We start from the raw sequence: 18,193 nt of genomic DNA on the forward strand, positions 1-18,193 counted from the left end.
GCTGAATCAATGATTAACGTGGGTGTAAACAGAAAATAAAATACTGGCGAAATGTGAGCAAGACAAAAGGATGGAAGCAGCAGAGGGATAAATATAGAGAGTGAGGGTTTTGCTCTTCAATGCATAAGCCTGTCAACACAAAGGCTACGACGCACCTATTTGTGTCCGACTGTATTTCCTTCAGATCTGCCAGCGGGTTTTACTCCTGGGAAATACCCGTTTTCCTCCCCAAAGAAAATCAGTGTTTATGTGTAACGTTACAGCTTACAGATATAGGTTTATGTGTCCATCCGTCACTTTTATGCTACTATACACAACATCAGAAGTCAACCATGCATGGATCTTCTACCTCCCCAGAAAGAGACATACAAGAATTAATGGACAAAACAGAACGCATTCTACTGATATAGCCTATAGAGAGAAATCTGAGACACCCCTTGTTAGTTTATTGAGAAGTAATTAAAAAATTTCCCTTTTTTTACATGACATCATATCCTCCTCAGCTGAAAAACCTCTGCTACTCAATGTAAAAATAGATAACAGGAAATAACCGATTTATGTAAGGGTGAACAACAGAAATAAGTAATTTTGTTGAAGAATTATTTGATTCAATTTAAAGACCTAAGAAAAATATCTGCCCCCCAATCTAACACAACTCCTAGGGTTGGATTCTTATTCTTGTATTTATAGCTAAAGACACAGACTTATCCGATTATTTCGAGTTAACAGAAAGGAAAGGGTACCGAAAACTGATAGGTGTTTGATACATTGTTGACATCCGACTGGGGAAGAAAATGTGACAGAGATGGACCTTCTGTACCAACGTGTTATACTATGATTGATTTTATTATTTTATTATTACTGACTCAAGGTCCAATATACATTAAAAGTAAACAGATACACTAAGAATAAAAAAGAATAAGAGTACAACAGAGGTGCCTAACCTTTCAGGAGGCAATTATACCAATGTCTCCAAAGCACAAATGAGCATTTAACTGCACTATATTTGACATTGGCCATCAGTAAAAAAATTCTATTATTAGAGTTATTTAGACGACAAATAAATTTATACATAAGCTTTCTCAAAACAGCCATAAAAGTCCTGACACTAACAGATACAAACAATTCACTGGCACTGGTTTATCTGGGCTTATTTAACAAAAGTCTTAGTGCATCATTATAACTTCAACTTATGAAGACTGGCTTTTTTAAAGTTGCACCACAAATGTGCCGTATACAGTAATGTGCAATATGATCTGAACAAGTTCAGTTTCACTTCGTCAGAACAGAATCCTATGAAAGAGCAAAGCTTAGAATTTTTGCAAATTAATTAACACAGGTATTTCTGGCACACCTCTAAGTATAATTAAAACATGATAAAGCATGGTGATGGCAGCATAATGCTGTGTTTTTACTTGTATTCCATTTAAATCCAGTTTTTCTCAAGGTAAAAGAGATCATTAACCTCCATAACCAAACCTCTATGCAACTCTATATGCAGTATGTATTTCATTTTCCACTTCACTGTGAATCTAATCGTGAATAAAAGCAAAAATTAATGGCTATAGCAGAAGTAAAACTTTTAAAATAAACCAATCGGATCAACATTTGGCAAAAGAAATCTGCGGCAATGTCTTAGATCTGGGGAAGCTTTACAAGGTAGAGGTGCAAATATTCAGTGGCACTGAGAGCGCTACCATAAAACAGGAGATCTACAATGTATTATTCTAAGAACATTTTATAATTTTTACTAAAATGATGATTCTGTTTTTTAATATATTGCAAAAACCTAAATATATCCCATTAACCGCTTCTTTACCCTCCTTATATCCTCTGTTTTGAAAAGCTCACTCATGGTGATACAACCCTGATAGAAATTCTCAATCTGGATGCTGGTGAAGATGAAGACTTTTCACTTCCCATCCAGGAAGCTTTTTCAATTTATGTCTCAATTTATGTCAGAAATACTGTTGAGTTTGAGGCTTTATAGAGTGGTCCATAAACAAAGCTTTGTTTTGGGTTAGAAAACATGCAACTGAACTGGACGAACCGGTCCGCCCCAAATGGACAGTCGTTTAGGTTCCTTGTTAGGATACAATACCTGGTACTGGTCTATGTTTCTGAAAGGAGGGGTTGTTAGAGGGAATTGCTGGCCTGGCTGAAAAGTCGAAGTGCTCTGTTCCCCTGTATGGTAGTGGGTGTCGAGATGATAGCTCTAAATCTGGATGTTTGTACCATTAATAGGATGCATCAAAGGATCATAAAGAGCCACCGACTGTAAGCCTTTTCGAATTCCATGAAACAAATAAAAGGAAAACTCCCCAAGTATTCCTGTATACTTATAAAACAAGAGACTTCAAGGTATCAAAATACATCTGATAAAGTGTGAAAGATTTAAAAGCTGACAACGGTTCATAGTAGAAGAGCATTTTCATAGGAGAGAGCCAAGATTTCTCAAACATTTCTGTTTTAGTGAATGGTTGTTCTGACAAGTGTTTAATCAGATGCTGCATTCATATGCGTCTACAAGATAAAACCTGTCGAGATGAGTTGCTCAGGCTGTCAGATCTGCTGCTGTGCTGCTCTGACAACACTTCATGCGTTTCCTCTTTGTGAACCAAATCACAGCCGGCTCCGAATCTCACGGTTACCTTTTGATCAAATTCGAAAAACCTTCTTAAAAAAACAAAAAAAAAATCTACAGGGATTTTGAAACTTTGATTTTTAAACCAAACTTGGTTACTGCAAACTGACAAAATAAATTTAGACATAAAGAAAAAAAATTACAGTCAACACTTGATTGAAAGTCATTTAAAAACAAAACAGAAATCTAAAGTAAACGTGTGGCCGATTGAAAAACAGTCCTCCACAGTGATTTCCTCTGGCTATTTTATTGCTTTTTCTTCCGACAAGTCAATGGACCCAAACATTTTTAATGTCAGAGCCCAGAGCTACTACAAGCTGCCATTAGCCTGACAGCCGCCAGTGTCGACTAAAGTGGGATAAATGAGGCGAGAAGCAGCAGCGTCACAGTTTCCTCCAACGCAGAGGAGTTCCAGAGAAAGTATACAGGAATGGGAGTTTCTATTTGTTTACATTCTAGTTACTAAACACCTGCGACCGGAATATTTGACCTTTCCTAGCTCTGGAAAGTAATTAGAAAGAATGTGGAAGGATAGTCTAATAGAACAGGACAGACTATTCCTAAGATTAACACATAAAAAGAAAAACAATCAAATGAAAGGTATATTTCTGCTTTTGAGAAAATCATTAAACCAAATCTAAGCAGGGAAGGGTTGGTATAATCTGGATGTATAATTTTGACCCTTTGTAGATTAAGGAAATCCACAGTAAATTTAAACTTCGTCAGTTATTGTATTTAAGTGCAGCTTTATTCAAAACGTTTAAATATTAGTCCTATATCAGGAAAAAAAAGGTTAATATAATCATAAGTGACCCATAATTAGCTTCATTCATCCTAATTAGGAGATTATGGAAATCTATGTGGCACAATATAAAACAGAGTGCTATAGAGGCATCACATTCTACATGGGTCTCAGAACTTTGCTGCTTTTTAGTCTAAGCTTTAACTATAAATACTAAACTAGTGCAAGCAATTTGCAACATGTAATAACTAAAACAAAATATGTTAAGCATCGAAATGTTTACAGCTTTAAACAAAGACTAAGAGTAAAATTTACTAAATTTTTTAATCAGAATGAGACAAAGGCACAGCTCAGCTAACCTGTGTGATCTTCCTGTTTAGGGATTTGTATGTGTTTTGAAAAATGCTAAAAAACCTTCTTTGCATATTAAATATTATGCTCTGTGCATGTGAAATAATTGAAGAGATTGTGACTAATTAGGACTAGCGGCAACTGCAGGCAGGCAATGCGGCAGAAATAGATCCTCTTGTTTGAAACAAATCCATCCCATGCAGCAAGTATAATCCCTGCCTAATATACTTAATGACTGCTTTAGGACCCATGCAGTTGGAGGATTAAGCTAGAAAAACTCTGTTCCTAATATACGTTCCATTACAAAGAACATAATTCCATTTCTTTCCCATCAGGAATGACAGACTGTCGAGTCGGATGACATGTGCTGCAGTGGGAAGCAACATTCCCATGAATACTGCAGCATCCAGAGTAAAGCCGGTTCCAGAGTGACAAGAAGCTCAGGAAAGGCAGGATTTTTTTTATTTGCAGTGAAAACAGGTCCCTGGTGTTTCTGCTGCTGGACTGAGCGACAGTGAGCACAGAGAACACAATAAAGCTGCTTTGATTGTTAGGGCACAGAAGAGCTTCAGAGAATCACTGTCAGGAGAACTCTGACAAGGCAGCTGAAGAAACGCCTGCAAAAACCTTCCAGCAGCACAGAAAGCTTCATATGAGGATTTTCAGAGAAAATTTCATCTTATATGTTTTTCTCAGTGATTGTTTTTAAAGCAAACTGGGTTCTCTGGACAGAACAATCATCCCCATGTAACCTGATGTTAAAAACTTCTAATGACTGAATTTTAGACTAAAGTTAGTGAAAAAAAAAAAAAAACAGGCAGCTTTTGATACAGAAGTATTCATATTGAGTCAGTCTAACACTTGCAGCTCTGTGTCTTTCGGGCCATGAAGCTGGACGGTGAACCTCCACACATAGGGTGTTTTGCACATAGGCCAAAAGTTTAATTTTGGTCCTGTTGTGGCAGGTTTGCAGCTACAAATCTGGTTAATCCTGCATGCAATAGTAATATTTAGTGGATAAAAGTAGACAGCACCCTTTTTTTTTTTTTTTTTGCACAAACAGAAAACATGGAAAACCATATATATCATTGTCCTACAGAAACTATGTACCAATTTGTTTCAGGCAGATTATTATCTTGCACAAACAAGAGAGGTCAAATGAAAAGAATGATCAGTTTCTTTCAGGAAGCTGACCCTTTTATCTTTGTAATGCATTAAATCTCTGCGGTTTCCTTAACATCTCAAACCCACTGAGTTAATGCAGCTTTGTCATCACATTATTCCTCATGGGCATAAGAAGGGACCAAATCACATCCCTGTGTGGTTTGCTTTACATGTGACGAGGCTCAGAGCAGGAATCTCCCTCCTGTTGCGTCACAAGTTTGCATTTATGTCAAAGTATTAGCCTAAGACTGGTCTCAGACTTCATCAGCTCAATGCGTAATCAGCTCTAACCCTGTTCATCTACAAGAAAAAAAAAAGTGTGTGCAGGCTCTGAGATGCAGGGAGCTCTCTCTCCTCTCTCCTGCCTTCGCTCAGGTAAGAACGAACAGCACCCACACAGCTCCCTTACGTCAGTCGAGCAATTTTCCACCAACAGATTCTTAATCTGACAGAAAGCAGCCAACATTCAGTTTCTTGCACATGAGCTGCTGACTCTAAATCGACAGCTCAACTTTTCCCCGTCCTGCAGCCAATCATGTGGAACCAAAAATCCTCCTCTCCACAGTAGCCTTCTACTGCCCCGTTTCAGGGAGCGAAAGAGGGGGTTGATGTGTCACTACCAAGACAGTTCCCATAGCAACATCCAGGTGACTCACCAGCCAGGGATGCAGTTGCCCTGACAACACGCAGTGTGTAGTTTTGCTATGGGAGACGAGCAAAAGGGGAAGAACACATGGTGGGTGCAAAAACTACACTTCATCTGACCGTACATTATGAGCAGACGGGAAACAGAGAGGAAGTTAAAGCTGGACAATGACTTCATACCAAGTCCAACACTGATGCTTGTTCTAAAGCCTAAAAGATATTTGTGAAAAGCCATCTTAGGTTGATGGTTAAAGTGAAATTCCAACGGAAAAACAAATAACACAACTACAAATTTCTCGTTTAATGCAATAATCTTTTTTAAAAAAGCTAAGTGCAATTTGTTCACATTAGCGTGTGGTCTGGGTAGCTATTGGAGATGCAACGCCCCCATGTGGTAACTGCAGAACACAGCAGATTTTTACAAATGGCGGCACGAAAACTTTTTTAAATGCAAAGTGATAAAAACTTTAAGTGTTGTGCTTCTGTGGAGCATAAGAAAAATAATCAGCACAACTGTTTATTACTCCTTTTTATGTACAAGCTGGCGATAATGCTAAAGCAAAACTAGCTGCTACAGGAGGTCGGAGTTTAAAACACCCAAGAAGCATTTCTCTCACAGTTACGATGTTAGATAGATAACTAGTGTAGGAAGTTGGTTTTCAGAGCTGCTTTCAAGGAAGTTTGTTTAATACTAATTAAAACTAATCAAGCAATAAGCAACACATTTACTAGTTTTTAAATCTGTTCCAATTTAAATTGAACTTTAAGGCACCTCGTGTTAGACTAAATAGCATTTACTTGTTCTTTAAAAAACAATGTTTGCTTAAGATGTTGATTTTACTCCATCGTATAAAACTTGGCAGTGTAAAAACAAGCTTTATTCTTTTCATCTCACACCAAGCAGGTTTTTCTGTTTGACATTGAAGCAATTTAAGCACAAATAACTGCTATTTAGCTTTGTAGTAGATCAACAAAATCCAATATTAAAGAGTAAAAATAGAATTTTTATGCATTTGAAGATTAGATATCTTTATGAAGTTCTATAAAATCTATTGTTTAATTCTGGTGTCCATGTTTCTTCTAAAAAGATTTGATGGTTCAGTCTCAGACGAACACTAGGGAAGCTCGCTGCATAAATAAAACCAAATTACGTTATAAAACAAAGCCACAGCAGGTATAATTTTGTGATACAAAAATAGACTGCATGGAAAATAGAAGTATTACCATTTTTTTTTCTATCTTGGATAAAAACACCAAGGAAATTTTCAGAATCTGCTGAAGGACATTTAGCAGATGTTGACTAGTTCCAAAAGCTAAACTGCTCATTTTAAAAGCTTTAAGATTATGAAACCAAAGACCTTTGAAAACTTTTTCTAAATTCAAGAATTTGAAGCACTTCATAGTGCCCTAAGTGGTGAGAGTGTTCATCAAAGACTTTAAAAGCCAAAGCAATTTAATTAATTTATTAAATGATATGTAGCACATCCAATTTGTGGCATTAAAGTGTGCTAAAATATGAATTACATATACTTTAACTTTGAAAATTATACAGCATAGAATCCATATTGTTTAAAAGTAGTTCTAATAAAATGTGGGAGAAAATGGTTAAACAGCGTAGCATTGAACTCCTCCGACCGCTCCCTACAGTAAAACACTGTCAGCTAACTCAAACAAAAGAACGACAATATTTGTATTTTTGAAAATTTTTATGGTTAGAAGAAACACAAACAATGATAGTTAGGAAACCCAAAGGAGCTCCATTCATCTCATTTTAAACTAGCAGTGTTTGAAAACAACTGTTGAATTCAAAAGTTAACCAACTAATATGGGTTTACAGATATGAAGCTGTGCAACCAGAATATTTATATTACATAAAATTCATATAAAATTTAGTTGGTGTTTATTCCAAAATGAAGTTTTAAGTTTATCAATAACAGAGAAAAGATGCCAGCAATAAAATAAACTAAATAACTGCTTTTTTAAATAAGGGAATTTGAATGCGGTTTTATATTTTCAATTAAAAACTTGTGGAAATATTCAGAGATTATGAAAAAAAAAGAAAAAATGTATTATGATTTTGGCATTTAAAAATGTTTTTCCTCCAAATGTGACAAATAGCTCCCTTATATCTGCATGAAGATGCATATGGAAGATTATTCATCCTTAGGCCATCATGGAAAAACTCATCAAAGATTTTTCAAATAACCTTAAATGTTACTAAGGACAACAAGTAATGAGTAGTGGTTCAGCCTGAATGTGATAAATACATCTTTGATGTTTATATTTATATTATACATTTTCCAAACATTCCATTCAAGGTTTAATATGATTAAGGATGTTAAAAAATGTAAACCCAATTTCAAAAATGTAATTCATGGAACATCCGGCAATATTTTCACACAGGATAAACCTTCTAAAACACAGTAATTTTTTGAAAGAAAAACTTTCCATCTATTCATTAGTGTGCTTTAAACTGCTGAGCAAATTTTTAAAAAGGGTACGAAGTCGTTCCTCTTACCATTACGGGCGCAGACGTTGAGTCGGTGGTTGATTTCCAGGGAGCAGGGTTTGCGCGTGACGGCGGTAGTCACAGACTCGTACGGGTTATCCTCGTCTTCAGGTAGGAAAACATCCAGTGATGGAGAGGTGATCAGCTCTACTGAATGTTTAAAATCCTGGATAAAAAGAGGTGGGTGGGGGTGGGGGGGGGGGGGGGGGGGGGGGGGGGGGGGGGGCAGGAGGGTTTTTCGTTATCCTAAAACATATCATGGCTGAAACTGCAACAATTCCCTGGTGGCTTTTCTGCACCGCCATCATTTATTTCAAGTACGTCGGTGGGTACAAAAAGATGTACTCCATCCATTTACCACAAAGGGCAACTCCAATTACAGTGCAGCGCATGCTGCAGCCTGCGATTAGCTAATGCAGAAATCTGGAGCAAGGCAATAGATTTTGGCTGAAAAGTTGAACAGCTTCTGGTCCAAAAACACCAAAGATCCACAGAGCAGACATCAGATCAACAGGGTGCATCAGATGTTTCACTGAAGGGGAATCCCTAAAAAAAACAAGCCAGACCAATCAATCTGTCATCTCCCAGTTGAGCTTAAGGCAACCATTTAAGTTCTTTCACACAGTGTAATTGGCATTAACTGTCTGGGCCAGAGTTCACCTGAAAGGGTTCATCTTTCCTTCCTTTTCATCATGAAACTGTTATTTGTTCAGTGGGATTGACCATTTAAATCCTCAGAATGATTTTTCGTCAAAAAAATTCAGCTTTTTAACTATGAATAATCTAATAATAAAAAATTAAAAACTTGGAATATAACATTTGAAGCCACAGAGGGTGTTCGTAAACAGATAAGACATCTGTTGATCCATCTAACTTGAATCGCTTCAGGGGTTTTGTGTCACACGCTTTGATTCAAAGAAAAAAAGAAGAAGCAGCATTCAAGATGTCACTGGTTCCTCAAAACCCAAAATAAAGGCATTAAAAACACATTCAGACATCTGTTTTATTACAGAAAGCATCAGAAATGGTTTCACTGTTAAACTTTATTTTTCCTGTTCACAAACTTAATGGCCAACGATTCTGCCACTGATATAAAATCATACAGATCTGGATATATGTTATAAAATAAGCAGTCAGGTAAACCGTTCCTTTATCTCCAGTAGATTAAAAATCATTATTACCAAGTTTAAAAACAAACTTTTAAAAGACGCTTTACTTAAATCCAAACAAAAAGTTTCCAAATACTCAAAGAATTCTTGCACATATTTTGTTTTTTATATGTGACTGATGCCAACTTTGGGGCAGCTGAAAAGCTCCACCTCTCAGGTGGGAGGATCTGTTGAAAGGAAACCTGTTAGATATGGACTCCATGAACTTAGCCTTTATAGAGGAGCAAAAAGGGAAAAAAAAAAAGGTTTACTGATTAAAGCTCGACTAAAATCATGTAGAGGACATTTCTGATAAGAAGCAGGTGCTTGAGGTTTGACCACAATTACACTTTTTGTTCTCGATTGAAAATGAAAACTGGTTTCACCCTGAACAAACAATTCCTAAACATAAAGGTGGCAGCATCATGCTGTGGGTGAAGCAGAGACTGGGAAGCTGGACAGAGATAATTAGAAAATAGAGGTTAATATTGAGCTTTCCTCAAAGACAATCTGTTAGAAAAAAGCTTTAAACTGGAATTGAAGGCCGTTTTTTAAAATCACTAGAAGACGAGTACGGAATCGTGTCCTCGCCGATTTTATTTGGAAAATGTCAGAATTGTGCTTGAGAAGAACACAGAAAAGTCTGGACTTGGTGAGAACGGGAGCACTCAGCATAAATATGGATCAATTGGTAGAGAAGTGTACTGATAACGACACCACGTGCAATTCTAGAGCTGCATTTCACCTCCTGTTATTAATAGTCTCTACATAATAAATTATTATTTTTTTCATTTAGTGGGGGAATAATAATGAACACTCAGATAAAAACAAAATCAAATAAAAAATTTGCCAAATAAAACAACAACAAAAAAAATCGCCATTATAGCCAGCGGTCCAACTTCGGAATTTTTTTTTTTTAATTACACATTAAATCTGTAAATGGACCATATAGTTATGCTTTTAGTATAATGTTCTTGCCTTAAATGATCTAAAAACTTACTTTTATTGAACAACAGCAGCAGAAAAGAGAACTTTTAACTTGGAACAATGGAGCGCTCCATTGAAAGCTGCTGCTGCTGCAGTGCATGCTGGGATAGCTGTCAATCTCAACAACGGACAGGTCTGCTCTGATGCATGATGGGTAAATGGGGAGGAGTGAAAACAACATCTGGGGACTTTATTCTCGGTCTGCTGTTCTTGTGAATTGGAACAGTACTAGGGCTGAGGTTGATGACGTTTCACGAGTACGCACAAGTGGTGGTATTAACTTACTGTAATTCATTTCACTCCACACTTCTCAGATTTTATTTGGAAAATGTCAGAACTATGCTTCCACTGCAAACACCCAAAGCTGAAAACAATAAAAGAATTAAAAAGAATTAAAATATGTAAATCTAACAAGATGAAACTAAATTAAACTAAATTACCATACATCTAACCTGTACGGTTGTCATTCAATTCTATTCAAAGTACTTTATTAAACCCGACGGGAAATTAAGTCTTGCAGCAACTCATATGTTTTTTTGTTAATACTAACTGAATTTAACTATCTTTGTGAACCTGACAAAATGTAAGCATTGTAAGGAAATGTTTAGTTTGGACCTTCATGGGAAATAACAGGATTTCACATTGCTGAGTCCTCCAGCTGCACAGAAAAGGTTGAGTCCCAAAGGGCTCTGAGAGCGAGCCGAAGCCCAAATGTCCCTTATCAGTGGAGCAGATGTGTGTGGGGAAGGAATGAAAAACAGCAGCGACGTGAAGCGGGGGAAAAGGTTACAGGAGAGAGCATGATGAGCCAACAAGACAAAACATCCCCTTCGCAAGAGCGCTGCCTTTGGTCGTCCTTTTCCCATAACAGCACCCATCATTCTGGAGTGTCTCCATGCTATCTGCTCATGCTGTGACCTTCCTAATGGGATCCGTGGTTAACATGTCACTATGATGACAACTTGTGTGGCTACAACTCGTCCTAGCATAGGTTTAAATACATTTATGATATAACTCTATTGCCTCCATCTTCACCCCAACCTCTTTCCCTCATTCAAAACCTATTAGTCTCTTTGTCATTATCTGCTACTACATTACCCACACTGCACCAGGCCATCAATCTTCCAGAAAAAAAGAAATATAAATCACTTTGGCTGAGAGAGCAGTCAGTCTGTTGATGGTTTCTCTCACATCAATGGGTCTCCATCAGAAATGCATTTCAGAGCACTTAATAAAAAGCCAACAGACTCAAAGAACCTCATCGTCCCCCCCACACACACACACACTTTCAGTCTTCATCAGCATTCAACAAGATTGCCATTACTAGCTAATGGTGATCCAGTCAGACTTCATATGCGGCTTTGCTCCGTTCGCTGACACTGATTTGGCTCAGCAGACCGTTAGGTCCAGATTTCATCTCCTGCAGCATACATAAGATTCAAGTTCAGATTGTTCTTTTAAGAAAGAGAAGAAAAATAAACCTCAACTCTTGTTAGAGTACATCCAACATTACTCGCATTAGGTCAGGATGCCTTTATTTTAATTCCAAACAAGTCAAATGTGATTAATCTGCTGATTATTTTTATTTATTAATAATCGGATAGAAAAAGTTTTTTTGTTTTGTTTTTTTTTTTAGAAAAGAAAGGAGTTTTGGACAGTGCATATTGGTGGGCGAAAAAGTTTTTCTCATCTCAGATTTTCCTTTTCTATGTTATAATTGCTGCTCTGTGTGGGTCACTGTCAGCTAAAGGTAGGTTTTAGAGTCTCTATACCATTTATTCTATCATTTTATCAATTAATCTTGATTGATCAGATTGTTTGAGCCTTACATCCAATTACAGTTTTTGAAGGAACTCATTTTAATGTTGCAATTATATAAAAAGCCACAATCTGAAAAAGTTATTTTATCAATGACAAGTACTTTTATAATAGAAACTGTCCGGCTCGACTCAGGTTCCCTTGACAGAAACCATAATTACAATACTCAATAACACTCACGAACAGACTGCATACAGGGTCCATTCACCTAGGATGATATTTCTATCGGTTAATACATTTGTTTATATTCATCCTATCGTCCTGAATTGTTTTAAACATTTTGTGTAGCCTCATTCTCTTGTTAATGTGGTGACAGTATTCCTAATAGAAACATGGGAGTCCTATTTAAATCTTAATAACTAGTTAAACATTACACTGATAAGAATTAATTGATTTAAGTATTCTAAATTTTTTTATAAACCAAACTGATCGAAATACTTTATTTCTAGCAGGTTTCTTAAGTGAGTCATTGATGTAATTTAATATCTTTCTGTTTGGCTGTAATGGGTTCCCCTGTAGATGTGTCGACAAAGTCTCCCTGACAACCTAGCAGCATCATCGTCATGGTTACTGGGACGCCGATGGGAGCCTCCTGTCTATTTATACTACTCTACATATTGAAGCAGTTCATCCAGCTGCGTCTCTTTCCAGCAGATTGGGATGGATAAAGGAAAGTCTACTCTCCATTTTATACATCAGACTGTTTTAATACTGCCACAAGTTTGGAGGCTTCTCCCTACTGCTGACTTTTCATATGAAAGGAGCACACACTTTTATTCATGAACCGGTTCTTATTATTGGTTTGTCAGATTTGTTGGAGCTGCAGCATGTAGTTTAATAGAAGAGAAGAGAAGAGAATAGAATGGAATAGGATATAACTTTATTGATCTCAAAATGAAGAAATTAACTTGTGACATCAGCTCTTATAACCAAACAGGAGGTGCACAAAGGAGGAAAATGTGGATGAAGTACAGTGCATAAAGGAGAGATTTAAGGTGGCTTATATATACATATCCTATGTACAGTAAAGTGGTGGCAGGTAAAGTTTGGTTTCTGGTTTGTCAAATAGATAAACAGTATACGTTATTGCACCAGGTTACAGTGCAGCTGCAAAATAAAGTCTGATTAGATTCAAAAAACCTCTTGGTTTCACCCAAACTGGTTGTTTAGGAGTTATCCCACATTTTTCTGTCCTGCCTTTAGTAATGTAGACACTTGTTCAGATTCCAAAACATAACTGGAACTTTAACTGGACTTTGCACTTATGCAGAATGTGAAAAACCCTTACCTTTTTGGTAACTCAAACTCCAGGTGGTTATAATGTGAAACAGCTGATAAATATGTTGCAAAGCACCACGTGCTCGTTAAATAGAGGAGGAACTGTTATGCTATGGGACTGGATCGACTGCAAAGGCCCCATTAACTTTATTAAATCACATGACATTACTTTTAAATGCTGGGCTGTTTTGAATTGACAGAACGGTTAATGTTGATTTCTTTAAAAAAAAAAAAAAAAAAGGAGGAGTACACTGTAATTACTTTGCTAATAGCAACAGGAGGTAGCCCAAACCATCACCATTTTAAAAGCTGTTTTCTTTTCCTAGAATTTCCAGTGTGAGTTTATATGACCACAATAAAAGATTATTTACATGTCAAGCATTTCACACATCTTTACCAGTGGTGATAAAAAAGTGAAGGCTGCAGCATTTGTTAACATTTATTCAGGTATAACGTTTCTACAAATCATAGCAGCGTCACAAGTTTCCAAATAAGTTTTTACTGTAATATATGGTAAAACTTTTCATGCTAGTGCTGATCCAGCTAAATGTACATGCATCATAAGGTTAACGACCTTGACTTCAGTCTTCAATATGAAAGTTCTAAAAAGGAAATCACCATCCTGTCATTCAAATGAATTGTATTTGTCAGAAAATACACATTTCTGCATCGCAAACACATCCTTGAATATAAACAGAACACTCCTTTGCATCATCAACCTACCTACTCTGAAAGACATGAAAAGTCATATGAAATTGTCTAAAAAAATAAGATATCCTACAATTTTCACAGGAGCTGCAAACTTTACAGCTCGGTGTCTGACAGCGGGATTTAAAATGTATAAATGTATAAACCTCATGCACTTTTGGAACAAAATCCAAACACTACCTTCAAAGATCAATGTCGCTCATCTCAGACGCAGACTTGATGGTAAATGTGAAAATGACTGGATGACCTACTTTCTGATTATTTCAGCAACAAACCAACAGACCATTTGAAGGACATTTCATTCCCCAACCGACCCTAACTCAACATGGAAGAAAACTTCTAGACGGAGAAGTGTCATCAATTGTGCAGATCCCCATTTAGATGCAAATGCGAATTATTCATTTTACAACCCTGATCCCGATACACCAGCTCTATTCCCATGGCTGCGCATCAAAAGAAGCACAAAGACAAGGATAAGACAGAAATTAATGTTCCACAAAATCAGTTGCATTTCTTTAATTTAGACCTGTGTAACAAGACATTTATAATACAACATGCATGGTAACAGCGTGGAAAGAGCTACATTTTCAGATTATATTCCATTTCAGGATATTAATCTACTTATCTACGTATTTTAACACTAGTTTTTCGTCCTTTATCTGCACATCAATAACCATTGAAGGTTTTTTTTCACTGATTACATTTTTAACCTAAGACATATTTCTCAATTTTTCTTCACAAGCTTCTCAAATTATACTGAAAAGACTCAGAGCCGGATTTCCCCAAATATCTTGGGAGGCTTTTGTGAGGGTGAACTTGTGTGTCACCAGGTCAACTTGGGCAGGAAATGCAGCAGATTACATTGTGGAACGCAGTGGAAGAGGGCGTTGTCCTTCAAAGCAAATGAAGTTATTAGCAGAGGACAGCTACGGGAAAGGAAGGAGAATCAAAAAGAAACAAACGTTCTTTTTTGCTTTTGACAGGAAGTGACGGCTTTGAGATGTTCAGCTGTATTAGACACTATTAATGTAATAGAGGAAAGAAAGTTTAGAATTATAAAGCTGCCTAGTGGTTGATATGCATGCCATGGGAAATTATGAAACAATTACAAAGTAAAGCTGAGGAGAGATGAAATATGAGGGGGAGGTTCTAGTAAAATTGAGCTTTCTAAACAGTTTGCTAATAAAGAAAGAACAATTTATGTCCTTGCCTCATCTCACCTGTTGATTTACCATTAAAAGAATAGAAATGTTTAAATGGTCACATTCTGCAAGTAAAGATGACAAGAGAGAAAGAAAAGATGAGAAAGCACAGGCAGAAAGAAAGACACCAGGATCCAACTCTACACTTACTTTGGAAGTTTGTGTCAGCGAATCCCATGGAGATGAGCATAAGACAGAGCGGGAAGAGGAAAACTGAGTTTGTGCCGAGGAAGGGAAGCAGAGGAAGTGGGAGTGCTGTGAGTTCAGAAGCAGGGATTTCCTCACACGCAAATGTAGGGAAAATCACAGGAATGACAGGCTAGAAATTTAAGACTTAGGATTCGAATAATGCCAAGTTCCAAAAAAGACAGTAAATGTTTCAATAAATAATATCAGACCAGGGAATCCATCAGGATGAAGATGAAACCACTATTTCAGTCACTTTACCTGCTAATCTGACGGTTCTCCTGGCTGCTGCTCCTCCTCGCTCACCCTGAAGAGGTCACAAAGCTTCTAAACGTGCTAAAAGAAGCTGTGAGCATTTGGAAATAAAACAGCCCTCTCCGTCTTCCCTCCCTTCCTCCAAATCTTTCAGGGCAGAGATAGGGACACAGAGAGACTTGTTTCTGCGGCGCACAGGAAGAGAGCAGACAAACAGAGGCCTCCTCTGGCCACTAATTAGCAGGTCTTATGCAGCTCCCATACGAGCGCTCTGGGCCGATTAAACATCCGAGTGTCTGTGACGGAGCCCGTGCATGTGACTGCAGGACTGCATGAAACACTTTCTGATTATATGTGTGTAAAAACACAGAGCGGCTGCAGAAGATGCCTTGTTTGATCATGTGACAGCTTTCTGCATACTTTGAGCTTGAAGATTATCCTTTAGTCTTATACCACACTGTAATTGTGTTTTTCTGTGAGCCAACCCCGGAGAGGAAGCAGTCATCAGCCCTGATTATTTTCACATTTTCTATCCTTCAGTCTTAAATCCAGTAAGTCTTTTGGTCTCTTGTCATTTGTAAGAATCATAACCCAACCCCTGCACTCAGAGATCTGAGTTCATAGGCCATCAGATATGAATAGATGCTATAATTCGCTGGCATTTCCTCATGGAGGCTATTTGATTAGGGAGAAAAGGGATGGGCGGACGCAGCAGAGGACAATGGACCCTCTGAAGCCCCTACTAATCATAGAAGACCATAATAAGGGCAAATCCTGACCCAAACAGAGCAATGAAGGCCATCAAAACTTTTCACATTCTTAATCAAGAAACTTATTTCATGGTGTGTCTGAAAATACAGGTTGTTGGATAGTTCAGATTCTTTTCGTTTTCCAGGGTTGGATTGCTAACAAAATCGATTTTAAGCACTTTTTATGCAGATTTAGGATTTAAAAAAAATTTATAGCATAATTAAACTACCAATTAACAATAAATCGTATGTAGAGCTAGTGGGGGCTTTACATACGATTTATTGTTAATTGGTACTTGGGCTCTTGAGATTAATAATTTACTAATCCCAGGCTGTAATCATTAAGTATTATGACATGCATTTTACTAAATCCTTATTATATAAATACATATCTATTAATTGATAAATCAATGATTCAACAATATTAAGAAAAGAAGGCAAAACTAATCTGAAACAAATCTTCAAGAGCAGGAAAATATAACCTAGATCATCATGTTTGACCTTTCTTAGATCCAGGGCATCTAAGAAAGGTCTTTAAACCCCCGAGGCAGCCACCCCCGCCATTGTTAAGACCGCTTCAACCTTTCTTACATTTCTAATGTTAAATCAAACTTCAATGCTTTCGTGTGGATTAAAATGAGGCATTAAAATTAAGAAAAAGGATGCAAAACATGGCCAGAGAAAAAACATAAAACGTGGAAAGACAGTGCAATCAGCCTCAATAATCAGTCTACTCATGTTTTGGTAGGTTTATAGTTTTCTTAGAATTGTTTTTAACAGAACTTAGTAGGATGATAATAACTTCTGGTGGATTTTTTTTAACCTAACCAGGCTTTAAATTTGTCTACATTTTACTCTGAACGTCTGCTGTGTTTCTTCACAAAGCAGTTGGATCTATACTTCAGATTAATGAAACAAAGATGGAGTATTTTTACTAATAATGTCTTTTATGGTTGTATGGTTTGAATTTCTGTTCTTAGAGTAAAAGACAAATGTACGACACGGTAGATCTGCATTTGTAAAGAAAACTAAATATTTTCATTTCATTTTATCTAAAAAAAACAAAACAAAAAAAACAAAGAGTAAAATATCAGCAAGTTGGAATGATAACTGGATTTCCCAGCCTGACTGTTGTGGGTCACTGCCAGGCGCTTCCAAGAAAACAACACCTTTCACATTCCTCATGATGGCCGCAGTGCTGAGCAAAGATCAAAGTAAGGCTTTCCTTTGCTGCAGAAATAATCCCACTGCATTCACAGAGAACAAGAGGCAGCAGATAATATCAAACGTTCTCCTCATTTAACTGGAGAACAAAGGCATTCAAATGAAATTAGAATTACAATGAAACTATTTCAATAAGAAAATTCAGAGACTAAATATAAGAATGCATCCCTGTGCAGTTTTTCTGACTGCATCTCTTGCACATAAAAGTTACAAGTTCAGTATGAATCTCTTAAATAAAATTTAAATGTTTGTTCAGTTGAAAAACCTATTCCTGGTATGGAGTGGGTGAAAAGTTCAATTAAACTTAAAGGTAAAGTGGAGGATGTTCTTTTTCCAGGTGGATCATCAAAATAAGTGGTCCTTTTAAACAGAGCGTGCACGAGGAGTAATTGGCCTGTGCACGCTCCTGCACGTGTTTACTAGGCGTTCCCTCTCGGGAGTGGGTGCAGGGTTGTGCATGTGCATTTTTTCCCCCCAGAGGACGGGGGGAAAAAATGAAAATCCTCTACTATAACTTTAAACCACTATTTCACAATTCTTTGACTTGGAATCACAGTTGTTTGCAAAATGTCTTTACTTTTAT

At 37.0% G+C, this 18,193-nt stretch overlaps 1 protein-coding gene across 5 annotated transcripts in view; it reads right to left on the reverse strand.

Annotated features, from left to right (window-relative positions):
- The window catches only part of anks1b (ankyrin repeat and sterile alpha motif domain containing 1B), a 296,256-nt gene that overhangs the window by 136,893 nt on the left and 141,170 nt on the right, over positions 1–18,193 (reverse strand). For all 5 annotated transcript variants that reach the window (XM_038294207.1, XM_038294206.1, XM_038294209.1 and 2 more), the window contains one exon: positions 8,065–8,221. In XM_038294207.1, the coding sequence (XP_038150135.1) occupies positions 8,065–8,221 (157 nt within the window). The remainder of the gene's footprint in view (positions 1–8,064; positions 8,222–18,193) is intronic.

Source organism: Cyprinodon tularosa, unplaced genomic scaffold (genome assembly GCF_016077235.1).
Source record: "Cyprinodon tularosa strain WSP-4 unplaced genomic scaffold, ASM1607723v1 ctg336, whole genome shotgun sequence".
Taxonomy (NCBI): domain Eukaryota; kingdom Metazoa; phylum Chordata; class Actinopteri; order Cyprinodontiformes; family Cyprinodontidae; genus Cyprinodon; species Cyprinodon tularosa.